At 36.3% G+C, this 27,162-nt stretch overlaps 2 protein-coding genes and 3 long non-coding RNA genes across 6 annotated transcripts in view; 1 reads left to right on the top strand and 4 right to left on the bottom strand.

Annotated features, from left to right (window-relative positions):
- Positions 1–44: 44 nt before the first annotated feature.
- On the bottom strand, positions 45–6,730 carry LOC147832408 (uncharacterized). 2 transcript variants are annotated; one of them, XR_015516321.2, is made up of 3 exons: positions 6,573–6,730; positions 2,982–3,062; positions 45–1,880 (listed from the first exon to the last, which is right to left on the bottom strand). It is a non-coding gene; the product is annotated as an uncharacterized LOC147832408 (long non-coding RNA). The 2 variants fall into 2 exon arrangements; XR_015516320.2 differs by lacking the exon at positions 45–1,880 and adding an exon at positions 2,559–2,867.
- A 1,879-nt stretch (positions 6,731–8,609) lies between these two features.
- On the bottom strand, positions 8,610–17,250 carry LOC100329768 (G protein-coupled receptor 20). The gene is made up of 2 exons (XM_087295207.2): positions 17,066–17,250; positions 8,610–11,799 (listed from the first exon to the last, which is right to left on the bottom strand). The coding sequence occupies exon 2, from the start codon at positions 11,795–11,797 to the stop codon at positions 10,724–10,726; it is 1,074 nt and encodes a 357-aa protein (XP_087151333.2). The 5' UTR covers positions 11,798–11,799; positions 17,066–17,250; the 3' UTR covers positions 8,610–10,723.
- On the top strand, positions 12,663–19,001 carry LOC148679757 (uncharacterized). Its single transcript, XR_015945299.1, has 2 exons — positions 12,663–12,985; positions 17,102–19,001. It is a non-coding gene; the product is annotated as an uncharacterized LOC148679757 (long non-coding RNA).
- Positions 17,451–21,287, bottom strand: LOC147832407 (uncharacterized). The gene is made up of 3 exons (XR_015945302.1): positions 20,292–21,287; positions 19,075–19,142; positions 17,451–18,647 (listed from the first exon to the last, which is right to left on the bottom strand). It is a non-coding gene; the product is annotated as an uncharacterized LOC147832407 (long non-coding RNA).
- Positions 21,288–25,547: 4,260 nt separating this feature from the next.
- trpn1 (transient receptor potential cation channel, subfamily N, member 1) overlaps positions 25,548–27,162 on the bottom strand; it is a 48,581-nt gene continuing 46,966 nt past the window's right edge. The window contains 2 exon segments of the mRNA NM_183349.1: positions 25,548–26,185; positions 26,536–26,682. Coding sequence (NP_899192.1) covers positions 26,052–26,185; positions 26,536–26,682 — 281 coding nt within the window. The 3' untranslated portion in view covers positions 25,548–26,051.

The following is a 27,162-nucleotide window of genomic DNA, read 5'->3' as shown; positions in this document are numbered from 1 at the left end:
TGTGCAAAAGTCTCTCTCTTACACACACACACACACACTATACTCCATATAGAAGCTTTATTTTTGGCACTGCAACTGATGATCAACAGTAAAAATGACAAATTGTACCTCTTCCCAACAATAAAAAAACCAGCAACAATCAAGAATGCATGATTATCTGCTGGCATTGCAATCAAAAAATGTGGTTATTATGGAATTAAATGTGGTAAAAAAAAAAAAAAAACATTACTGTACAGTTTAAACATCACCAAATAACTGAAATATAGCATAGTTGTTGTTTTTTTCGACCTCCCAAACTGGGCCTCGGTTTGCTCTCGAGAATCAGTTGTGTTTATTGCCAGAGTGTGAAGAATAAATCAAGCCGTTTTAATGCGTACTCTGGGGAGATTGTGCAGTGCAGCTTCATTTCTTTACTTAAATCCAGCTCATAAAACTGTTTGCAAATAGTTACCTGAAAACAAATTTAGTAAATCCAATTAATCATATTTTTGAGAGCAAATTAAGACTCTAAATCACCCCAGAGTGGATGAAAACATCCCCAACAGCACACAAACTTCACACATTTTGTTTTTTTACACCTCTTAAACTGAACCTCGGTTTACTCTCGAGAGTCCCTTGTTGTGCTTATTGTCGGAGTGTGAAGAATAACTCAAGCCATTTTAATGCATACTCTAGAGAGATTGCGCATTATTGGAGGGTTGATGGATGTCTGTGGGCCAGGAAAGCAGGTCATCTACAAACACACCCGCTGCTCGCTGGGATCGCGGCCCGCTCTCAGACTCCACACCGCCGCAGGAAACCATTGTGTTGATAAACTCTGCGCAGTCCATCTCTGCGGTGGGAGAGCGAGGGTTTCGCGTCCTGGCCCGCATCCAGACCGCTATTGTTCATCCGTGTGAAGTGTGTGATTATCTGGAGTCTCCGTTTCTCTTCCTTCACTTTCACACAAGCCGGAACAATTAAACAGGCTTGACCAATCACGGCCCACATGGGTCATTTATAGTACATACTGCAGTGTTTTCAAACCATATTACAGTACAATGTGTCGTAGAAAACTTTAATGAATGCCACAGCATATTTAGTGAGCATATTTTAGTCGTATGCTTTATTTTGGTGTATTAGATAGCTGTCAAGAGATAAATCTGTTGTGGTAATCCTATGGTTGTCAAGTTAACACAACAACTATATAAACAAATGACCCAATGATGTAGTTTTCTACAACTATACGGCATATTATGCTACAATATCTGACGAGTAGGGTGAGGCAGTGGCGCAGTAGGTAGTGCTGTCGCCTCACAGCAAGACGGTCGCTGGGTCGCTGGTTCGAACCTCGGCTCAGATGGCGTTTCCGTGTGGAGTTTGCATGTTCTCCCTGCGTTCGTGAGGGTTTCCACCGGGTGCTCCGGTTTCGCCCAAAGACATGCGGTACAGGTGAATTGGGTAGGCTAAATTGTCCATAGTGTGTGTGTGAATGTGTGTGTGGATGTTTCCCAGAGATGGGTTGCAGCTGGAAAGGCATCCGCTGCGTAAAAACTTGCTGGATAAGTTGGCGGTTCAGTCTGCTGTGGCGACCCCGGATTAATAAAGGGACTAAGCCGACAAGAAAACGAATGAATGAATGAATCTGACGAGTACATATGATTAAGTGTATTTGGCAACACAGACTCTGAAAATGTAGCCCTGTATACATTTCTGGAGATTGCAATTTGTTTGTCTTTAAAACGAATGCTAAGGGGCGATATGACGCCGTTGTTTTTCATGCTTACTGGCTGATCGCTTACCTCCGTTATATTACTAGCTATTACCAGTTTGCCCAGTGGCTTGCCATGTACGTCAGTTGAGATGCACAGAGGAGTTGACTACGACGAAGGGTTTCGATACTGGTTCCAGAAAGCAGGTAAGACAAAAACAAAAGCCAAAAAACTAAATAAACAAGTAAATAAAAGGGCGAGAATGTGGTAAAATCTGAAAATGTGGTAAAAATCTGGCTTCTACAAGGACTTTTCAGTCAGTCAGTCAGTCGACAGCGGCCTCTGGTGGATTTTCGTGAGAACAGCAGGTGCGAATGACACTCGCGAGAGAAATAGCAACGTGCCCGAAATGCGCCACAGAACGCCTTCCTTTTTAGACCAGAACGCCTATGGGCGCAAATATGAGCGCCAATGCATTTGCTATTTAAACAGCGTGGCGAAAAACCCCAAAACGACTCTTGCGCCAAGCTGAAACGAGCGAACAACAATTGCGTTGCGCCACATTGCGCAGGGTGTATGATAGGGCCCGAAGAGCGAAGGCAATGAACGCAATGTGTTGGCTTTTGGAGGCGTGAGACGCTCTTTGGGAGTGCAGACAGATGCTCAAGACAGTTCTGAAGGTAATATTAATAGAATAATAATAATACTGAAGCACTGTGATGACAGACTGACGGCTGAGGCATTTTAGAAATGAGCAAAACAACACTTCAGATGTTTTACAATGTGCTGCAAACTCCACTAATGCAAAGTCCCTGAAACACACATTTATATCTGAGCATCATGTGTCAAAAACCACATCACTTTACTAACGCACACGCTGGAGTTTATTTCGGTAAAATCGTTTCCAGCGTAATTTATAAAAGTTTATTCTGATCAGTTGTGCGCGTAAGTTGTTAATGCAAATTTTCTAAATGTATCTGCATCTTGCCATTTCCATTAAGCATTTTTAAACACAATATTCCAAACTGCATCTAAAATAATATGGATGGAAGCACAGCTAATGACACTTTGCATGGAACCAAGTGTAGCAACACTGGTGTGTTTGGTTTAGCTGTGTCCAGCGTGACCAGTCTGGCCTGTTTCCAGCACAGTGGATTTGACTGGGCGAGGCTGATCCTGTATCAGAGGGCACACGGCTTTATTTTAGATGTGTCAGAATGTCTTATTCCTCAACTAATCCTCGAGATGCTGTGTGCGAATGTCAATTAGGATTCAGGAGTGTCTCTTTACCTCCGTCTGGAAATATCCCGTCCTCGTCCTCTGCTGGAGGTCCAGTCAACATCTCATTATGTTCTTACATCAAACCTCAACCTGAAAACAACAACCACAGACAGCAATCGATTACATCAGTAATTAATCAGACGAGTGTAGGCTGGTGTCATTTCTGATAGCTTTTAATGACTGACTTTGCACAGTTAATTTACCAGCAATTAATGAACACTGTTGTGCATTTTAATAAACTGTGACTGATGAAATAGAGCGAATTTAATAAATATACTATAATGTGATAATATATTGAACAGATTTAGCAGACTGAGCATGATATATGAAGCGTTTGGTATGCAAAACAGCTGTCAAAAATATAGAGAGGAAAATAATATATATTAAGTTGTCTATCTTAGACATTCCACAAAATAAATGTCTAAAATTATGGCTGTATATATATAATTTTCATTCCTCAACATACATGTACATATTTGTAATTCCAATGGTTAAAAGCATATGTTAATGGCCTTTTTTTTGCAATAACATATGTTTTATATACTGAATATATGACAAATTATGTGTAAAATCCAAACTTGAACTTGTAAGTCATATATTTAATTTGCATATGCAATATACAGTTGAAGTCAAAATTTGAGTCCGTTTATATATATATATATATATATATATATATATATATATATATATATATATATATATATATATATATAGATAGATAGATAGATAGATAGATAGATAGATATATATATGTGTGTGTGTGTGTGTGTGTGTGTGTGTGTGTGTGTGTGTGTGTGTGTGTGTGTGTGTGTACAGTTGAAATTATTAGCCCCCCCTTTGAATTTGTTTCTCTTTTTCAAATATTTCTCAAATGATGTTTAACAGAGCAAGGAAATTTTCACAGTATGTCTGATAATATTTTTTCTTCTGGAGAAAGTCTTATTTATTTTATTTAAGCTAGAATTGAAGCAGTTTTAAATTTTTTAAACACTATTTTAAAGACAATATTATTAGCCCCTTTAAGCTATATATTTTTCGATAGTCCACAGAACAAACCCTCGTTACACAATAACTTGCCCAATTACCCTAACCTGCCTAGTTAATCTAATTAACCTAGTTAAGCCTTTAAATGTCACTTTAAGCTGTATAGAAGTGTCTTGAATAATATCAATTTAAAATATTATTTGCTGTCATCATGGCAAAGATAAAATAAATCAGTTATTAGAGATGAGGTATTAAAACTATGATGTTTAGAAATGTGTTGGAAAATATCTGTTAAACAGAAAACGGAGTTAAAATAAATAGGGGGGCTAATAATTTAGTTGAAAATAATTCTGACTTCAACTGGATGTATTGGCATACATCTGTTTGCATTTTATATAGTAATAATTATGCATAAATGAACGCAGCTAACCTAAAACACAACTAATTCTAACTTTAACCATATATTTAAATTGATTTAATCAGTAGTTAAATAAGTGACACTGTAACAAGTATAGCTACCAAATAAAGTGTAAACAAACAAAAAAAAAACATACCAATTCCACACCAGTGAGGGATGTTTTGTTATATAAAATCAGCATTTCAAATTCAAAATTATATTTAAAAACATGCATATCTGACGAATTCATATTTACTGACTTCTGTGTGGTGCTCATACACATAAAAATGTGAATGAAAACAATGAAACCAGTTTAACCAGGGGCCTGTTTCAGAAAGGAGGTTAACTGAAAACTCAGAGTATTTTAACCCTGAAATGAGAGAAACTCTGGGTTTTCCGTTTCAAAATGGCAGGTTTGTTAAACTCGAGAAAGCAGGGTAAGTCAAGCCTGTTTCTGAAAGAAAGGTAACTTTAACTCAGAGTCAGTTACCGTGGTAACTTACTCTGTGAATCTAACCTGGTCAGAAGCAGGTTTTATTCTCTAAACTCAGAGTTTCTGTCGGTCTCCTCCCCTTTTTTTAAAGATGAAGCGGTATTTCTCGCCTTAGCCTTACATTTCCACCCACCTATTTTGATGCTCATTTTGGATAAGTGCATAACAACAATTGATGGAAACCTTATGATGCACATAACTTTTTAAAATATGCATAAAAAACGCGCATAACTGAGTAGGATAAACTTTTATTCGATAGAAAATGTGCGCATAAACTACTATGGAAACACTTTTACTAAACAAATTACAGTATGTACATTAAAAAAAGATCATGATCATATGATAATGAAAATGTGTGTAAATGGACAAACCAGCAGGCTGAGCACACTGTAACACGGCTTAAATATTGTTTTAGTCATTCTAAAATGCCTTTACTGTTTCAGTATTAGTGTATTATTAATTACCTCCGAACGTCTGGTGCATGTCAAGAGTCTCCGCGTCTCATGGCTTCAGACGCCCCCACGTGTTCATTGTGTTTCAGCATTGTCTTCTGACATCGAGACGCAAGTACATTAATTAGGCTAAATAAACGACGCAGCTTCTTCTACCACAGTAAATTCTGTTTTTACTGTTGATATTTGGAGCCAGTTTAATCAGGAAGTGACGATTTTTTTCACTTTGACTCGTTGGATGGAATTTTATTCTCATCTTTTATGCAATATTCCAGTTTTGCACATAAATTTATGTAATATATTTGGATGGAAACATAGCTATTGCCTACATTTTAGTCACACACAGAAGAACTGTACGAGAATGGCTTATCCTTTTTTAATAAATAATTAAATTAAATTCACCTTCGACATGTACTGTTACTAGATTAATGGGATTATTATTCTTTCTAAAAATTATTTTTAGTACTGCTTACCTTCTAAATGTTATACCAACCTCTATCACTTGATCAATAAAAAAGGCAGACACACAAGTGCACTGTTAAATCATTTAAAACTAATAAATGTATAAAAAAAAGTTTAGAAAAAATATATAAACGCCACACATTACATTACTTATTTTATTATACTTAAATATTTAAATACTTAAAAAGTGAAATTAGGCATTAACTTGAGCAGCTGTTTTCCCACGCTAACTGTCTCTTCTTCACTGATGGTTGCTTCTTTTCAAATATATACGCTCATATTTGCTATAACTTTGCATGAGAACATCAAGTTCAGCTGGAGAAAGAAATGCTGATCTCTTTTATAAGATGTTGCCATAGTCACTCGTAATGTCTGCGCTCCATTGATAATGCCTTTTTAAAGTCACGGTGTGCGCGCTCAACTCTGAGTTGGTCTACTCGAAGTTGATTGACCCAACTCAGATCAGCTGTTCTGAAACCGAAAACTCTGAGTTTTTAATCTCTCGGTATATCAACTCAGAGTTCAAGTTTAAACTCTGAGTTGTTTGAACCTCCTTACTGAAACAGGCCCCAGTAGGCCTATCAGTTTACTAGGTGTGAAAATGTGTTATAAGTTACCCTATATACATTTACTATAGTGTTTTTATTGATGGGGGCACAGCTCAGCGAATCACTTTAACAACATTAATAATAAACCAATGATCTACTGTACACTGGAGATCTCAGTGTAAACAGTTCCCCCCAAAAAGTGTTGACGTGTTTTATTCAGACAGAGCTGGAGTTTGTGGAGACAAAACCGCTGAGTAAACTTACACATTTGGCGGGAACAGCTGCTGAGGTGAGCTTTAACGCTGCAGTTTGAGCTTAAACTGCTGATTTAAGAGGAATATCCAGAACTGAGGAAAACCAGCATGTGCAGTTTCACGTCCCTGTCCTGAGGTCTCGTGATTGGGGTGAAGTATGAGCTAGCTAGTGCTAATCATATCAGTCTCACCGTTTAAGCTAAATTAGCGTGTAGCAAAATGGTTAGCATGTTTAAGGATGATAGCGTGCATCTTAATTCCATAAAGAGGAACAGAATTTTACAGAAGTAATAAAAGTAGTCGTGTGGTTTGCGTAAATTAATGTAAATATATATGTGTATATACTAATACAAAACGTTTAAACTTAAAATAGGCATCAATATAAAAGTTGGCCTTAGAAAATGAACTATTTAAGATCTTTAAAATTTGTTTCTAATTGATAGTATTTGGAAGCACAATGTACATTCTGCTAATGAATATTCATGTAAGAAAAAAAAACACATGAAACGTCTGAAAAAAGAATGTTTATTTTTAGTGATTAGTACACTGAAGTTGTACTAATGAAAATACATTATTATAGGTTGTTTTATTGCCAAGCAACATAGTGGCTTCAGCAAAAATATATATATATATATATTTGAAGGCATCGACGCCATCTTGTGGTAAATTTATGCAATTGTCCGTCAGGCAAACGGATGTTTACTTTTTAATAACTGGAGGAAAATGTATAATATAGCCTATTTGTATACACACACACACACACACACACACACACACACACATATATATATATATATACACATACATACAACTATGAAGGTTTATAAAAATATTATAATGTACAAATTGTGTATTTATTTATTCTCTGTACTGTTTTTTTTTTTCCTTAATGCATGAATATGTAATTATATTGTTTTATTCAGAGAGAAAGAAACGTGAGCAAAATTGTATTCTACCACCACATTGGAGCAGTTGATGTCTAATGATTCTGTGTATCTGATGCTGTGGCTCTCTGACTAACATATTTCAATAAAAAACAGAGTTAAACTAAAAATGTACAAATTGTAATGAATTAAAAAATAAATGTTCTTTATTATTTTTCACATTTTAGTCATTAATATTCATTAATATATATATATATATATATATATATATATATATATATATATATATATATATATACACATTTTGTCTTTTTCTTTTTGTAAATAACAGATTCAATTCATTCAAAGTTTTATATTTAAAAAGTTTGTCATTTAAAGCTCTTATTTTTGCATAAAATGAAATGATGCCATGTTTTCAGACATTTATGGTATATACATTTTTTAGATTAATCGTAGGATTTCAGTTACAACAAATGAAAATGTTTGTTATTCTGTTTGTTATTCTGTTCATTTTCTCTCATTTTCTGATGAAAAAAAAATGCTTTTTAATAAAAATAAATGTTATTCACATTTTTAAGAAATACTATGAGACCTGAAGGTTACATCAAATACAAACATCAAATTATAATATTTTATTAAATCCCAAGACATTCATTCATTCATTTTCTTTTTGGCTTAGTCCTTTATTTATCAGGGGGTGCCACAGTGGAATGAACCGCCAACTATTCCAGCATATGTTTTACACAGCGGATGCCCTTCCAGCCACAACCCAGTACTGGGAAACACCCATTCACTCTCACATTCGCACTCATACACTACAGCCAATTTAGTTCATCACTTCCCCTATAGCGCATGTGTTTGGACTGTGGGGGAAACCGGAGCACCTGGAGGAAACCCACACCTACACAGGGGGGAACATGCAAAACTGGCCCAACTGGTACTCGTACCAGCAACATTCTTGCTGTGGGGCCTCAGTACTAACCACTGAGCCACTATGCTGCATCCCAAAACATAATAAATCCATTACATCCAAACAAACTCTGATTTTTCAAGTGGTCTCTTAATTTCCCCCCAGCCGTATCATTCTTTAACTTCAGACTGAAAGATTCTGTTCTCAGCAGGCATCGGTCGTATTTGTTATGACAGAAACACACAAGTGGTTTAAACAGATGATAAAAGTAAGTTTATGCAGAGTTGTAGAGTCAGCAGAAGTGTCTCCGTGTGGTCTTTACATAAACACACGAGCTAAACAGCAAACATTAAATCAAGCGTGCAGCAAAATAAACAAGGAGATCCGTGTACACCATGAAAAACGCAATGTAAAACTGACATTTATAACACTATAGACACTATACGTCAAAGCTGACATTTATAACACTGTGACGCTGTACTGTACGTCACTTCAGTGTTTACTCCTGTATACTACTGCATTTCTGGCTGATGACATTCTTTAAGAGTTGGAAAAATACACCAGAGGAACATATTAATGCACTTAATTATTAAAAGTGTTCTCAGTTAATTTCAAAGAAAAAATAATACAAAAACAGACATTAAGTGGCCATTATTTAATATACAGTGATAGCGAAGATAGAAAAGTTATATGGTTTGGAACTGGAAGGTGAGAAAACCCCCAATGGCACCTGCAAATGAAAAAAAAATCATATCTTTCATGTTCAATAAAAAAAAGGCATTGTGAATACACGCTTCAGCCTACATTTTTATAAAACTTTAAAAACATACTTAAACATATTTGACCAGTTTCTTGGTAAAAATGAATGCTGTGGGACAATAACTTTTGTTCCTTTTCACACTAATGATATTTACAGGGTCATCCACATTTGATTCTGACTGGCTGTGTGATTGTTTGTTAGCTGATAAAAAAAATTCTGGAATTATTTGACATTTTGTTTTTTATTCTCTTTTCTTCATCTATGTTAGGCTGTTTGACACAATCTACATTGTAAAAAGTATGGAGTCAATCTAGGGTCATATATACTTGCAAAATAAAAGAAAGTTTAGCAAAAAAATAAATAAAGTATTGAGCCAAAAAAAAAAAAGCAAATCTTCAAAATCACAAAGCAAAAATTAACTTTTAAGGAATAAAAGTTAATTTAGCTAACAAAAATAAAAAAACTGCAAAGAGAAAATTAAGTTTTGAGAATTAAAAATAACATTTGCAAACATTCATTCATTAATTTTCTTGTCAATTTAGTCCCTTTATTAATCCGGGGTCGCCACAGCGGAATGAACCGCCAACTTATCCTGCAAGTTTTTTCCAAAAAGATTGAAGAAAAGGACACACACACACACACACACATATATATATATATATATATATATATATATATATATATATGTGTGTGTGTGTGTGTATATATATATATATATATATATATATATATGTTTTATAATCCTTTTATAAAAAAAAAAAATAAAAAATATATATAAATTTGTTAAGAAAGCTTTAGAGTGGCAGGATCAATAATTATAATTGTTTTATTACAAATCTGTCAGACTTATTTGATGTAATATTTAGGTTATTCACTAAAATATATCATTGAAATCGCTCATAAAGCTGAATGCAGTAGTCTGTATAAAAAAGATGGAAAATAAAGCCTTCATAACCAGATTATGGAACAAAACATGATTCCTGTCTTTTAATAAGCATGATGTGTACAAGACAGAGAGGCTATCAAAAGTTGTTTGTTTCGAAATTTGTAAATCGGAATTTGTCCAATAATTAACCCGAAACACTCGTGGTTTTTGTCATGTGGTGAACTCGGCCAATCGTGTAATATATGTCGTCATCAGAGCTCGTGCAGCCGCTCTTCAGATGCTGCAAGGTCTGATTCAGTCGTCTGATCTCGGAGCGCTGTCGCGGTACTTTGATGCCACATGTGACAGTCACGTGCCGTCGGCGCAGCATCAATCCGGACAAAATTTCTAACCAGCATGCACCGCTTTAAGACAGATTTCGATCGATCTGCGCAGTGAAGTCGAACGCGCCTAATGTAAAATGGGAAATGGAATTTAAGGAGTCATGTAATAATTTAGATCACATGATCAGACTAGACCAAGCACGGAGTGGAAGAAAAAGGCACATAAAAATATTCGTGCCCAAAACGTTTTGGTTTTTGATGTGCAGACTTGTCTTCAGTCATTTCTTGAAGCTAGCTAACACAATAGATGTAGCTTAAAACACAGTGCATACAACTGCTTCTTATTTCTTTGATACACATCTGATATTTCAGATATCCACGTCTCTGTGTGTTTAATCTCAGGCTGTGATGTCTCTGCTCGGCAGTATGCAGGGTGTGAGAGTAAGACTTGTGACACTGTAAGCGATGGCTTTATCGGCAGCTTTTCTGCTCCTGTTTCCTTTAATCGCCACCGCATGCCCTCCAGATCTCCTCTTCTGCTCTTTCCTCAGCGCAGAGCGATAGCTATCCGGCACGAAACAGTAAACCACGGGATCCAGGCAGCTGTTGAGACTGCTGAGCGTGATGGTTACATGATACGCCACCACATGCTGCTCTCTGCTGCCCCCTAGCTGGAAATACACCACCGCCTCGCGCACATGATACGGCGTAAAACACACGGTGAAAACTAGCAGGACTGCAACCAGCAATCGAACAGCACGTGCTCGGCGACCCCAGCTCTGCGGCATTAGCTTTCCATCTGCTAGCGCACATGCTACTCGAATCGTAAATGCTACGATTACTAGTAGCGGCAGGACGAACTCCAAAACGGTGAGGGCGAATAATACAGCGACTCGACAGCAGGACGCTCGGTGAAACTCCAAAGCTGAAGTCTGTAGAGAGTACGTGACGACAACTGCAAAAAGCCACACACATATGCTAACGATTTTCGCCACCGCTGGACTGCGCCAACGACTGCCCGACGATCGCACCACCGCCATATAGCGATCCACGCAGATGCTAGTCAGAAATAGGATGCTGCAATACATATTCACGAAGTAGCTAAAAGTGTGCATGTAGAAACACGCCACGCAGTCGCCTCCGCTGTGATAAAGTGCGATGCGTGCCGGGAGCGACAGCGCCACCAGCAGGTCGGCTACTGCTAGGTTTATAGTATAAATGGCTGGGGTTAATCGGGAACGACTGTGCTGGCAGAAAACGTAGAGCGCCAGGCTGTTGAGCACCACTCCGACCACAAACATGAGCGTGTTGACCACCATCAGCAAGACCCACAGGGTGTAAAACTCCTGGTATAGGGATTCATCAAGGTGTGCAAGCTTCTTCAGGTATGTCTCCCCCTGTTGGACGACACTGGCGTTTACAGGAAACTCAGATGAGCTGTTCTGATGATCACCTCCGAGGAGCAAATCCATGTCTAAAACAGAGGAAATAAGAAATGTGTGTAAGAAATAATTATTTGTGCAGTATGTAAGGTTGACACCCAGTGGTTGAACTAGGTATTGCAATTTAAAATCAAGACACTTTTTCATCCGGCCCCTCGTCTGATGCTCAAATGCAAATGGAGGTTTTCAGATTGACACCAACATGTGCTATAGTCTGACTGTAGAGTTTACAACAATGTGCTCAAAACCTGCCGGGACTACTTTATTTGTGCATTTATCTGAAAATGACACCTCAGAATGCTCGTCAGCCAGTGAGAATCAAGGCTGCTTCTTAGTATAAGAACAAATAGTAAAATGTATAATCCAATGCACACCACAGTCTGCACAACAATATGAAGCAGCATAAAGGTTTTAAACATTGATAGTAATGAGAAATGTTTCTCGATCGACAAATCAATGAACAAGGAAGTGATTTCTGAAAGGTCGCATGAAACTAAAGAAATTATGCAGAAAATTCAGCTTCAAAAGCTGAAATACGTAACTTTTTTAAAAATACAATCGCACAGCACAATAAAATTTAAATTGCAATATAGTTTCACAAAGGTTTTTACTCGTCACATTAAATTTGTAACTTAAAATCTTACCAGTCTGTACCTTTTAAACTGCATTTGTTTACACAATTAAAAGGTTAAGCTTCTGAGAATGCAACAAATTATATATTTTATTATACAATAATATACAGTGGCGTAGCGGACGGGCCCGCAGGGCACGCACCGCGGGGGGGCCCCGCGTGATTAGGGGGCCCCGCGTCGTCGCGATTTTCAATAGGAACAACTGTGAGCGGAACCAAAGTTCACAGTTCTGTGTTCTCTGAACACCTCTCAAGCGGTGGACTACTTCATTCTGATTGCTTGCCGCCAATGTTGCCAACTTATCGACTTTGTCACGAGATTTAGCGACTTTTCAGACCCCCCTAGCGACAAATCTAGCGACCTTTTTGTGTGTTATTGGATATTTTTTAGACAGTCATTTGTCCATACTGTACCGTCCCTACTCTTCTCAACGAGCTGCGTGTGATGCCGCCGGCCCCTCCCCCGCCTCACAGCACTGACAGGCGGCCCAGTCAGTCCTCTACAGCAGCCTCTCCCACCTGCAGCCCGAGAGCAGATCACCCCTCTGCGTACCGACGGCAAACGATTTAGCACAGGCCGTGTGAAGGTATTTCCCTTGTACAGTCAAACCGATCTGCTTCTCATTTATTTTAACAATTTAATTGGACCGTTTATTCTTTTCTTGTTCAAAATCACAGATATTTTAGTGACAGTTTCTGAACTTCTCTGAGTTTATTACATATGAGAGATTACTGCACATTCACTACATATCTATAATGACATACTGTATTCAAACAGCAATAAATTTAGTTAAATAAACATGCATATATAAAGTGTAGTGCAATTATAAATACCCCTTTATTAACCATAGGCTGTTAAACAAACAGAAACGGTAGAACGTGATGACGTAAGTGATATGCAAATTGATGTATGACGTATTCCCCCGCTTCATCAGGGGGCCCCCGTCAGCGATCCCTGCAGGGGGGCCTCCGCATTTTGCGCTACGCCACTGATAATATATTATAATATAACAAATTATATTATAATATATTATAATATAATATAATAATATAGCTTATGAGAATGCAACAATATATATATATATATATATATATATATATATATATATATATATATATATATATATATACACACACACACACATTGAATAAAGTGTTGCAGAACTGTTGCAAACAATTTATTTATGTTGAATTTAAACAAATTAATTTTAATAATGTTCAACTTAATTTGTTTGTTTAAATTTAGCCCAAATAAATTGTTTACAACCACTTAACGTAAAAAAAAATTGAGTACATCCAAGGAATCATCTTTAAATCATTTTTTTCAGTGTATATACACACACAGTTGAAGTCACAATTATTAGCCCCCCCCCCCCCCCCCCCCCTTTGTATTTGTTTTTCTTTTTTAAATATTTCCCAAGTTATGTTTAACAGAAAATTTTCACAGCATGTCTAATAATATTTTTTTCTTCTGGAGAAAGTCTTATTTGTTTTATTTTGGGTGGAATAAAAGCAGGTTTTATTTTTTTAAATAAACATTTTAAGGTCAATATTATTAGCCCTTTAAGCTTTTTTTTTTCGATAGTCTACAGAACAAACCATCATTATATAATAACTTGTCTAATTAACCATAACCTGCCTAATTAACCTAATTAACCTAGTTAAGCTTTTAAATGTCACTTTAAGCTGTATAGAAGTGTCTTGAAGAATATCTAGTCTAATATTATTTACTGTCATCATGGCAAAGAGAAAATAAATCAGTTATTAGACATGAGTTATTAAAACTATTATGTGTAGAAATGTGTTGGAAAAGTCCCTCTTTTTATTGTATCCCATTCAGCCAGTGAAGGTCATTGATTTTTAAAGGAATCTGATCTTAAATCTGAGATTTTGCAATGGCGTGACAGTTCACTGGAAGCAATTAGGCTGACTTACTGACTAAAACTATTATGATTAGAAATGTGTTTAAAAAGTGTTCCCTCCATTAAACAGAAATTGGTGATAAAAATAAACCGGGGGAGTAATATTTCAGAGGGGCTAATAATTCTGACTTCCACTATATATATATATATATATATGTAATTCTTCTAATATGACATTTTTTGATTGAATTAAATATTTATTTGACAGATTTAAACAAATTGTACAAAATACAAGTATATCATGCATCTTGAAATAAACTGTTCAGGATAAAAAAACACAATAAAGCTCTTCATTCTTTAGTGTTGGATTAATATTAATGTTTAAACCAGTTTTGCTGCTAAATATTTTTGTGAAAATCACGATTTGATCATATTTGATTAATAGAAAGTAAAAAAAAACAGCATTTTATTCATTTTTTTGTCCTTTGGCTTAGTCCCTTGTTTATCAGAGGTCATCACTGCGGAATGAACCGCCAACTATAACAGCATATGTTTTACCTAGTGGAAGCCTTTCCAGTCGCAACCATGTACTGGGAAACACCTATACACAATCATTCACACACACTACTGCCAAGTTAGTTCATCAATTCCCCTATAGCGCATGTGTTTGGACTGTGGGGGAAACCGGAGCACCCGGAGGAAACCAACGCCAACACGGGGAGAACATGCAAACTCCACACAGAAACGCCAACTGACCCAGCTGAGGCTCGAACCAGTGACCTTGCTGTAAGGACACAGTGTTAACCACTGAGCCAGCCCTAAAGCATTTTAATTGAAGGAGAAATCTTTTGGAACATTTACAAATATCTTTTCGCACTCTCAATTTCAGGCATCCTCGCTGAATAAAGTATTAATTTCCTAAATATACTGTAGATTAATACTGAAAAGTTTCAGAAAACTCCCCTGAAAGTCCAGCACAAATGCACTCAAAAAATGACTTTCGTTCAAACTACTTATATAAAATGAGTTGAAACAACATAATTTGTATATATTATTTGGGACAACTTAATTTTTTATGTTCAATCCACTTAAATTTGTAAAAACGAATAAGTTCAACTTTATATATTTGTGTTTGGACAACATTAAGCTATTGTGTGTAAGCCAGCATTTTGTACAGTGTACATCTCTCAGTGGCACTGCGGGAATCTTTCCAGAGCTTTCTAAAAATGGCACATTCTTCAGCGTTGGCTTTTGTGAGAGAGTTTGTGCTCCTGTTCAGTGACGTCTGAGACCTTTTCTGAACACCACAATAAGAGCTTCACTAAATATGTACAAGAGTCTTTGATTCACTTTCATCAGCATATTAACTCTCTACGATCTTGACATCAGTAATCAATATATATGTTAAGAGTTTGTTTCTTGTATAACGCAATGTTACGTTCAGTCATTCCCTGATGGTTCAGTCTGCAGGGGCATCACTGTGATTTTCCATGGAAAGTGTTTAGTTAGGTTTAATATATATTGTTGCATTTTTCAACTTGGACTGTTTGTTAATATTTAATAATAATAATAAACTGTACAAAATAGCAGTACTAATAATATATTTAGATTGATGCATTTTCATTACACATTTTAAAATGCTCAATACACACATTTCATCAATAATTCCTATAGACATTTGATCATTTGTTAAACCAATATTTCTGTTTTAATTTTGATTTGCTCCTGATTTCTGATGTCAAACGTGACATTTTAATAAGCTAACAAGCAAGTTCTTTTGTTTTTGCCATGATTACAGCACATGATAGTTTTCTAGTAGTTTACTAGATATTCTTCAAGTTTATTCTGACATTTAAAGGCTTAAATAGGTTAATTGGGGTAAGGTTAGGGTAATTAGGCAAGTCATTGTATAACAGTGGTTTGTTCCGGAGGCAATCGGAAAAAAAAAAAATGTTAAGGGGGCCAATAATATTGACAGCATTATTATTCACAGCAGTTTTTAATTATATATATTTTTAATTTCAGCTTATGTAAATTATATATATAATTATAATATGTATATTATACATATAATTTACATTTGATATATATAAATTATAATTTATATATATATATATATATATATATATATATATATATATATATATATATATATATAAAATATATTGACAGCATTATTCACAGCAGTTTTTAATTATTTTTTTTATTTCAGCTAATCTAAATTATATATATATATATATATATATATATATATATATATATATATATATATATATATATATATATATTGACAGCATTATTATTTTTTTTTAAGAAGATGTTAAAAACTCATCTTTAGATGCATTTTTAGATTCTCGATTATTCTGTGTTCATATTTTATAACTTTTTTTAATGTATACTTGTATTTTATTGCATGTTTGATTTCGCTGTATGTTGTAGCGCTTTGGGTTTTAGAAAAGCGCATTATAAATAAAATGTATTATATATATATATATATATATATATATATATATATATATATATATATATATATATATATATATATATATATATATATATATATATAATAGGAAACACTGTGAAAAAGGCACTTGCTCTATAAAACAAAACTTGTTTATATTTGAAGTTTCATTAATAATCCTGTCTTCAACTGCTTTTTACATAAATGAATGTACTGCTTTGAATTTCATTTAGGAACTACACAAATTAAAGACTAATGATCAAACAAGACAATATGCATAATGTCCATCCTTACATTCACAGTTGTGAAAGATATTCAAGAGTGAATAGAGAAGATAGTCTCACCGGTGGATCTGATGAATCTCTCTCTCTCTGCTTTAGATGAGTCTCCGGTCCTTCCTGAAGTATTTAAAGCTCTGCTGAAAGCTTCATGACTCTTGGAGGAAAAACCCAAAAGCTCATCTGTCTCTCCAGGACGGGTCTCCACTGCTGGTTTTCTGTCTGTTCTCCACCCCTTTCTCCTCTACACTGAGGGATCTCTCTAGTAAACAGGCCTCTGGAGATCAACACACAGTCCTGAGCCATATTTAGAGAAACTCTGCTCTCTCGGTCCCATCCTTCAGAGTTTCTGTCGCATCTTTGTGCAACTGAAGTTTTGTGGTAAAGATTTATGGAAAACATATGTTTTATATTTTTTAAAAAATACATATTGGACCACAAAAGCAGTCATTATTATCATTGAAGTTAATATTAATATTTGAAATTGAGACATACACTCGAAAGATGAATAAATAAGATAATATTCAGACTGGACGATAGATGTCTGAGATATTTAAAAATCTGCAATTTAAATTGCTTTTAAAGTTGTCCAAAGATCTTAGCTATTCTGTTACTAATTAAAAATAGTTTTTGATATATTTACAGTAGGAAATTTACCAAATGTATTCATGCATCGTGACCTTAACTAAATATTTAAATGATTTTTTTTTTGGCATAAAAATAAAGTAATTTAGACTCAAACTGCTAATATACTTGAGCAACTGAAGACCGATGTTGTGGTTCAGGCTTAGATATTAAATATTTGGATTGTGGCATTATTTTCATTCATATTACTTGTATGAAAACATGTTGCTCATCGATTTATTTCATGATGGTAAATGCATTCATGTTCAGCAATGATGTTATTATAATTGATTATTAACGATGGACGTGTGAATGAGCGGATCTGCTGGAGTTTCTGACTCTCATCATCATGAAGATCTAAACATCCGTCACTTTGAGAAAGCCCAGAGAATCTCTCCTGTCCCCCACAGCTCATAAAACTGCTTCAGGATCAGCTCTGTGTGTGAAAACCACAGCGACAGGTGTGTCACATTATGATCAGCACATCCCTTGAGCCCTATCCTACACCTGAAGTTTTATTTTTTGCTAGTTTCAGCCTAACGCAGGATTATTTTCATGTCCTGCACTACATTTTTAAAGGGCACCTGTTACAGTATGCCCCTTTTTACAAGATGTAAGAAAGAAGTCTCTGATGTCCAGAGAGTGTGTGTGTGAAGTTTCAGCTCAAAATACCTCACTAATACACTAAACACTTTGATCCTAATTGTGTTGTTTTGGTGACTGTCGCTTTAAATTCAAATGAGATTGTGCTCTTTATAGAAGAGGGCGGGGCTATGAACGCCTGTGTGTCAGCATAGTGGCAGTTTCAAAAACAAGACTAACTTCATATGCTAATGAAAGAGAGATGGTCACTAGTGGGCGGGGCTTTCCCCCTCTGATGACATCATACAAAGGGAGAATGTCAATCAAAGTGTTTCTGCAGACTGCTTTGATCAAGTCTGATTATAAACAATACAATTAATACATGTTTACCATTAGAAGCTGGAGATGTTCACACACTGATGACACACAACTGTGATTAAACCTTTTCTAAAAGTGATTTTTGCATAATAGCCCCCCTTTAAACAGCATATGCATTTGTTGTGCATTTTTGTAGTGTTGCTATTTTGAGGTCACTGAAATGCAGTAGACAACATTTGAAGTGGATCAAAACCTTTAAACAAAGTTGTTCGAAAACTTTTGAACAACTCACACTCGTCTTAAAACAACTTGAACAATTAACCAACTAAACGCTGCTCTAAAGTCAGTTTTTGTTCTTTAGAATACTGATCTTGCATGGTTAAATAAGGTGGATATTGAATTATTAGAAAATATCGAATTGAAATTTTTGTATTAGGATGTATTTGGGAAAATGTGTGTAAATTAAACTCGTTTTAATAACCTTTTGGTCCTTTTGCATGTTTTAAAGACATTTTTAACTGTTATATCGCCACCTATTATCTGACCCAAACTAAATTTTGCATGATTGTTTACAGTTTACTTGCTAAAGTACTGATAGCTCCACCCTAAAGGAGGAGTCCTGCCCCAAAATGGATAATAGCCCACCCTAAATGATTTAAAGCCCCACCCTAAAGGACAGATAGCCCTGCCCCAAATGGATGATAGCCCACCCTAAAGCCCAACTCTAAAGTAGTGATAGCTCCACCCTATAGGACTCATAACTCCACCCTATAGGACTCATAGCTCCACCCTAAAGGACTGATAAGTCCACCCTAAAGAAATGATAGCCCGTCCTAAAGGACAGATAGCCCCACCCTAAATGACTAATAGCCCCACCACAAATGGATGGATAGCCACGCCCTAAAGCATGTATAGCCCTACCCTTAAGTACTGATAGCTCCACCCTAAAAGAATGATAGCTCTACCCTATAAGACATGTGCATACCAGATTTTGTGAAGTTTTGAGACTTCCTTATATTTACAGGCACGAAGGTGCATGAGCCAGTCCCCTCACCACATCACAACCTTAAAATTACGCAATTCTGAGTGTGCCTTACACAGTTGAGTGGGCCTGACAAATCACCTGTAGTAAACACACTCTTTCATCTCTCTGACGTTTTTCCAGACACTTGCACCAGCTTTGTACCCGACACTTTCTTACAATCTCTAAAAAGCATTGTGCAATTATGAGTGCGCCTCACACTGGTGAGTGGGACTGACAAACCACCTGCAGAGAACACACTCTTTCATCTCTCTGACACTTTAACTGACATTCGCACCAGTTTTGCGCATTTGCACCAGACACTTTCTTCGATCAATCCATATATCTCTAAAAAACCAAACAAAAATTGTACATTCATGAATGGTGCTTCACAAGTGAGTGGGCCTGACAAACCACCTGTAGTAAACACACTCTTTCATCTCTCTGACGTTTTTCCAGACACTTGCACCAGCTTTGCACCAGACACTTTCTTACAATCTCTAAAAAGCAATGTGCAATTATGAGTGCGCCTCACACTGGTGAGTGGGCCTGACAAACCACCTGCAGAGAACACACTCTTTCATCTCTCTGACACTTTAACTGACATTCGCACCAGTTTTGCATATTTGCACCTGACACTTTCTTCGATCAATCCATATATCTCTAAAAAACCAAACAAAAATTGTACATTCATGAATGGTGCTTCACAAGTGAGTGGGCCTGACAAACCACCTGTAGTAAACACACTCTTTCATCTCTCTGACGTTTTTCCAGACACTTGCACCAGCTTTGCACCAGACACTTTCTTACAATCTCTAAAAAGCATTGTGCAATTATGAGTGCGCCTCACACTGGTGAGTGGGCCTGACAAACCACCTGCAGAGAACACACTCTTTCATCTCTCTGACACTTTAACTGACATTCGCACCAGTTTTGCGCATTTGCACCAGACACTTTCTTCGATCAATCCATATAGCTCTAAAAAACCAAACAAAAATTTTTCATTCATGAATGGTGCTTCACAAGTGAGTGGGCTTGACAAACCACCTGTAGTAAACACACTCTTTCATCTCTCTGACGTTTTTCCAGACACTTGCACCAGTTTTGCACCAGACACTTTCTTACAATCTCTAAAAAGCAATGTGCAATTATGAGTGCGCCTCACACTGGTGAGTGGGCCTGACAAACCACCTGCAGAGAACACACTCTTTCATCTCTCTGACACTTTAACTGACATTCGCACCAGTTTTGCACATTTGCACCAGACACTTTCTTCGATCAATCCATATATCTCTAAAAAATAAAATAAAATTGTGCATTCATGAATGGTGCTTCACAAGTGAGTGGGCTTGACAAACCACCTGTATAAACACTCTGTAATCCGCACTTGTTGTGTGTATAACCTCTTGTAGAATCGCTGAATGCCTCCTCAGTTGTAATTCGCTTTGGATAAGAGCGTCTGCTAGACAACTAAATTTAAATACGGTCAAATAAGGACGAAAAGATGATATTTTGCTTTAGTGTTTTTGTATTACAGCACTCTGGAGTTAAACCATTAAACAGGAAGATGAATATAGTGAAGGAAAGAGCTTTTATGGATGTAAATTTAGCAACATGAGAAGCTGAAAACATGAAACAAACATTAATATCGTCTGTTTGGTCTGAATGTCTGATTAATGCAAATAAATCCATTTGATGAAAGTGAATTTGCTGTTATTTTTGTGTAATTGCAGGACATTTTTCTTTAAAAAAAAAAAAAAAAAACACAGTCTCGCACTTTTTACCGGCAGGACGGATGAGTTACTGCCTCAGCATAAACACACGGCCAAAAATGAAGATCTATAAAAGTGAGAAACTGTGGCGGGTTACAGATGTTTACTCTAGCGGTCATCGCTCTGTCCAGACTTAAACCTGACAGACAATTTCAGCATTTCACTCATCAATCTGCTCCTAAAAGCAGATATTGAGAGACTCTTCCTGTGAGAGTGGAAATCATCATTTTCCTGACTGAATAACCGCTTTCATTTCCTTTCAGGGAGGAACAAGTGGATATCAACACAGTCTCATGTCAGATTGCTGTGCATTAAGTCAGTTTTAATGCACATATCAAATAAAAAAATAAAGATTTAAAGGACAAAAGCTGCAAATATATACTATTGAGGTACAATATGGACTCTTAAGGTACTAATAAGTAAAAAAATTGTGCCTTTTGAAAGGGTGCTGACTTGTTGACAGCTTTTGTACATTTATTTCTGAGTGTACACTGATTTTCTTTTAATTACTGTTCTTTGTTAAAGCTGTTTATTCAAATTAAAGTTTTGACTCGGCTGAAACTGAAAAAAGTAAATTTAATATAAATTAAAATATTTATTCTGCCCAAAGGACTTTTTTGTAATAATTTAATAAAATAATATAGATAAATAAAATGATGTTTTTATTGACCATGAATTAATTTATTTACTTTGGTTCTATTTAAAATGTTCTTTAATAAACATAAATATATGCAATGCTATTGCTATTTTATGGATCTCCTTCATTCATTCATTCATTTTCGGCTTAGTCCCTTTATTAATCAGTGGTCGCCACAGCAGAATGAACCGCCAACTTGTCCAGCATATGTTTTACACAGCGGATGCCCTTCCAGCCACAACCCATCACTGGGAAACACACACACTCATTCACACACTCATACACTACGGTCAATTTTAGCATACCCAACTCACCTGTACCACAACTCAAACCACCAGGCTCGAACCAGCGACCTTCTTGAGGCGTGAGGTGACCGTGCTACCCACGGCGCTACTGCATTGCCTATTTTAAGGATCTTTTTTTTTTCAAATTACATAAAAACTGTACAGCAATACTACTTATTGTCACATGATGCCCTTCCAGCTGCAACCCAGTACTGGGAAACTCACATTCACACACTACGGCCAATTTAGTTAATCAATTCCCCTATAGCGCATGTGTTTGGACTGTGGGGGAGAACATGCAAACTCCACACAGAAATACCAACTGACCCAGCCGGGACTCGAACCAGCGACTTTCTTGCTGTGAGGTGAAAGTGCTAACCACTGAGCCACTGTGTTGCTCCCATAATTTTTCAATCAATGCAATATAAAAGTAATGACATATTAACAAATAATCCTTCGTCAAAAGATCTTAGACAGTTTAGTGGCTGGAGGAAATAATTTCACCGCTGAGGAACAGGGAAAATAAAGGTTCTGGAAATAATCCTTCGTCAAAACATTCAGCATATGATACTTTTCCTAAACAATTATTAAATAGCTAATCAAGCAAACCCATACTGGACCTTCAGTCCAGTAAGTGTCTATCTTCAAATAGTCACAATGAGTTATTCTTATAAAATTCAGCAATGACTTGACTGAAAAATAAATAAATCACAGAAATGTTTTTTTATTTGCAAAAAAAAAATCAACTAGATGACAAAAGACATGTATTAAATGAACTGCAACAGGTTTATTGGCAATGTTGGAACATTTAGAGGCTTTTATTATAATATTTGTTTTTTATTTCTCTTTACAGAAGAGTAACAGACATCATTCAGATTACTGAAGAGTTTGACACAACAGTGGCAGTTTAAAAAAAGAACAATAAACACATTTTAAGGTCCACTTTAAGTAAAATAACTAATCTGCTTGCACAATTTGGGCCCTATCATACACCCGGCGCAGTGTGGCGCAAGGCACGAAGCAATTGTTGTTTGCTAGTTTCAGCTTGGAGCAAGAGTTGTTTTAACGTTTTGCAGCACGCTGTTTAAATAGCAAATGCATTTGCGCTCATATGTGCGCCCATAGGTGTTCTGGTCTGAAAAGGGAGGCGTGAATAGACTAAAATAGACTGTTCAATAGATCAGACCAAAGCAGGTTTAAAGTCCAGCACAGAGCGCTTTAGTTGTGTGCCTCGCTTACACACTGCTTAATACACACAAGATGTAGAGCAATACGCAAATATCTTTACATATGAAAAATAATTAAAGAATTAAAATATTACAAAAATGATTATTTTCTAGCCTACCTGAACATAAAAACCACCGCCTCCATGCCTTCTTCAGGTTGGGAGGCTTTTTCAGTTCATTCATAACAATTTGCTTTTGTATAATGTTATTATTAGTAGTAGTATTATTTGGTTATTATATCCATATTTATATTTGTTTTATTAAAAACAAGCTTAGATTTGCCCACCTGTCAGGTTTTAGACCATATGGGGCACAGCATGTGTTTTAGGATATAACTCACACTTCCTTATTATTGTTCATTTATTCGTTTGCTGGAGATTAGAACTGAATTTAGTAATAGCTTTGAAACACATCTTTGCGCTTAACAAACTAAATTAATTATGTAAGCTAATGGATGTCTGTGCGTACAACACATTTCTCTATCCACGAGAGTGAAAGCGAAAGTAAACAATGAGGAGGCTCATCTCTCATTCTCGGGCTGTAGATGCTCTGTTTAACTGTTTTTCTTGTTAGTGAAGCGTTCAGTTTTTCTACTTACAAAGTCATTTATGTAAACAGCAAATGCACTATGGTGCGACACAACTGACTCTTAAAGGGAATGTGAGATGAGACTCTGATTGATTTATTCTTAAAACACACCTATAACTCATTAAGAAAATAAACTCAACCCTGTCAGACCATGCGCCACGGCGCAAAGTGGATTTTTCATTCCTTAAAATAGCAAAAGTGGATTCTGACACGCCCTGAATGGGTTTGCACCCTGCACTTTGCACATGGATCGTCAAAATAGAGCCCTCTGTGGTAATACAGCTATATCTGAGTATAGTTATACTTGGTATTTCATTTATATGTACACTGACTGTAATATAAGATTATAAGTCAATGCAATGTGCTTTTTACATTACTTGAACTCAAAATAATTTAATTAACTTCACCTTCTAACTGAAGTTTTTTTTTTTTTTTAAAGAGCTGAATTAAGGAAAATTGAAGTTTCAAATAATTTTTTAGACTAAATTTGAAAGCTTTTACAATTAAATAAAAATTTCATTAAAAAAACACACATGTAATACGTCAAACACTGATAATTTTTTATGTCATTAGTAAAAAAAACAATACTAACACAGTAACTCGTGGTTCAGGCAGTGTTTTTGCTACAGTATTTAACATTTAGGTTGCTAGAAGTCTTCTTCATTGACTTCTTCAATGAACAGTTAGCAAAACAAACATGAGTATTCCAGCTGGTTTCTTTACACAGATCGCTATGCATCAGAAATGACCAACCCAAGCTCATTCTGGAAACGTAGCCCCGCGGACATTACTGGAGACCGCGATTTACGTGGCCGGAGGTACGTAAGGCCGCGTTTAGTTTTTTTCGAGCGAACGCTGTGGGGCGGCGTGGCGCAGCTCCGCCCCTCCTCTTCCTGCTCGCCGGCTGACGGCTCGCTTCCGAGTGGAGGGCTTTCCCGATGCAACCAGTTTGTCCGCTTAGCTCACAGCGGAGGCCCCGGACGAGGAGGAGCCGGCCGCGGGGACGACGACCAGGATCGAGTCCGAGGAACAGCGGTTCCGGAAATCAGGTAAGACGAAAAACAGAATCTGAAAAATAAGGGCGAGAACACAGCAGGATCCGAAAACGCGGTCGAAATCGAAGACGAGGGCTTTTGCCTTTTTTTTTTTTCTGGACGGCTTTTGCGAACCGTCGCTCGGGTTTAGGGAAGGAGGTGGAGGAAGAGGAGGGTGGCCGAGTCGGCCGATCCAGCAGCTTTTCGCGCGAGAACGGCGAGGGCGCGAACGGCGCGTGCTCCCGAGAGGCGCCCGAGACGCGAAAAAGCGTGCACAGCGGCCTCTCGTGGATCCGCGAAAACAAAAACCGCTCGAATACGTACCACCCGGGACGTAAATCGCAGTCCGCAGAAACGTCCGCGAGGCTATGTTTCCACAATGTGCCTGGGTTGCAACTGACAGATGTACAGTATAAGCAACTACTATCATGTTTTTTTTTTAAAAGAAATTTATACTTTTGTTTAGCAAGGATATATAACATTGATCAAAAATGTCAGTAAATACTTTTTTAAGTTACAAAAAAACATTTTAAAATAATGTTGTTCGACTGAACTTTCTACAGTTTCTGCGAAACTACAAAAAAAAAAATACAATAAATTTTTTTTAACAATCATGATGATCAGAAATGTTTCTTGATCATCAAATTAGCATTCGAATGACTTCTGAATAAACTGAAAACTGGAGCAAAGATGCAGAAAATTCTGCTTTAGATTGCAGATATAAATTACAGTTCACTATACGGTACAGTACTGTATGTTCACACTACAAAACAGCTATTTTAATAATATTTCAAAAACGTCCTGTATTTTTGAACAAATAAATGCACTCTTGGTTGAGTGGTAGAGATGTATAGAGAGCAGAGAACATCAGAGAAATCCACAGGCAGTGATGGGCTGAAGCTAACAGCGGCTTCAGAATGATGTTCAAAGTCGGTGTAAACTCATCTGTTGGGATAAACGCCTGGTTCACTCGTCTCTCTCTGCTGTTGATCTGTCTCTCTGTCTGCGCTGAGACAGAAACTGCTGGACCACCGACGGCCAATCAGCAACATTCTCCACACGCACATGACCTCCGGAATGGGCCAATGAGATCTGACCACCTGCACAGAAACAGACACCACTGCTTGAGACACAAAATAAAATAAAATAAAATATATTATGAAAAAATTATGATCAAATGAACATTTAAAATATCAAATTTTCGAATAAAATACAAAATATTACATTTATATTTAAATTAACCAATAAATTAGATTTTTTCCACTTTTTTTTGTTTTCTTAATAAATAATTTAATATTTTACATCAAACATTTAAAATACATTTCACAAAAATATTGTGATAACAAAAGGTCATTATTGTTTTCATAGATTTAATTGTATTTTATCTTTAAATTTTACATTTGAAATTGAAATGAATCAAATTATATAAATTGTGTGTGTATGTACTCGCCCTCCGGCAGGATCTGTGTCCTCTTGTTTCCTCTGATGCCGCTGACAGATGCTTGAGACAGAAGATCCAGAGATCGAGATTCCGACAAACCTTCAGCATCTTCATCTTCATTCATCACATCACGAGACTCCGACGAGCACATCTTGCCTAAACACACAACAACACACATTAAAAAACTCACAGTTTCAGTACACTATCACATGTTTACTTTACACTGTAATAATGCTACATATTTTACTGGATTATTGAATAAGAGACTTTTTCAGAAACAGAACACAAGTCTAATTTTTGGCATTTCATTGAGTACATCTATATAGTTTCTTAATACATTATTTTAAATGACTTAAACGTACTGAAAATGACTGAAAACCATGGTATATGTGACAGTGGATTTAAAAAGACTTTTCTTACAGCTCTCCTAGAGTTAAATAGTTGAGTTTTACCATGTTTGAATTTACTCTGCCGATCTCTAGGTCTGGCGGTAGCACTTTTAGCTTAGCTTAGCATAAATCATTAAATCGGATTAGACCATTAGCATCTCCAAAATGACAAAAGATTTAAGATGTTGTGTACTAAAAATGACAGAAAATAAAAAGTTACAATTCTGATATGTCCAGAAACTCTACC

The sequence above is a fragment of the Danio rerio genome, chromosome 19, assembly GCF_052040795.2.
Source record: "Danio rerio strain M-AB ecotype USA chromosome 19, GRCz13ab, whole genome shotgun sequence".
NCBI classification, from domain to species: Eukaryota; Metazoa; Chordata; class Actinopteri; order Cypriniformes; family Danionidae; genus Danio; species Danio rerio.
The sequence above is the reverse complement of the archived record's forward strand: the minus strand, read 5'-3'. Positions and strand labels throughout refer to the sequence as shown.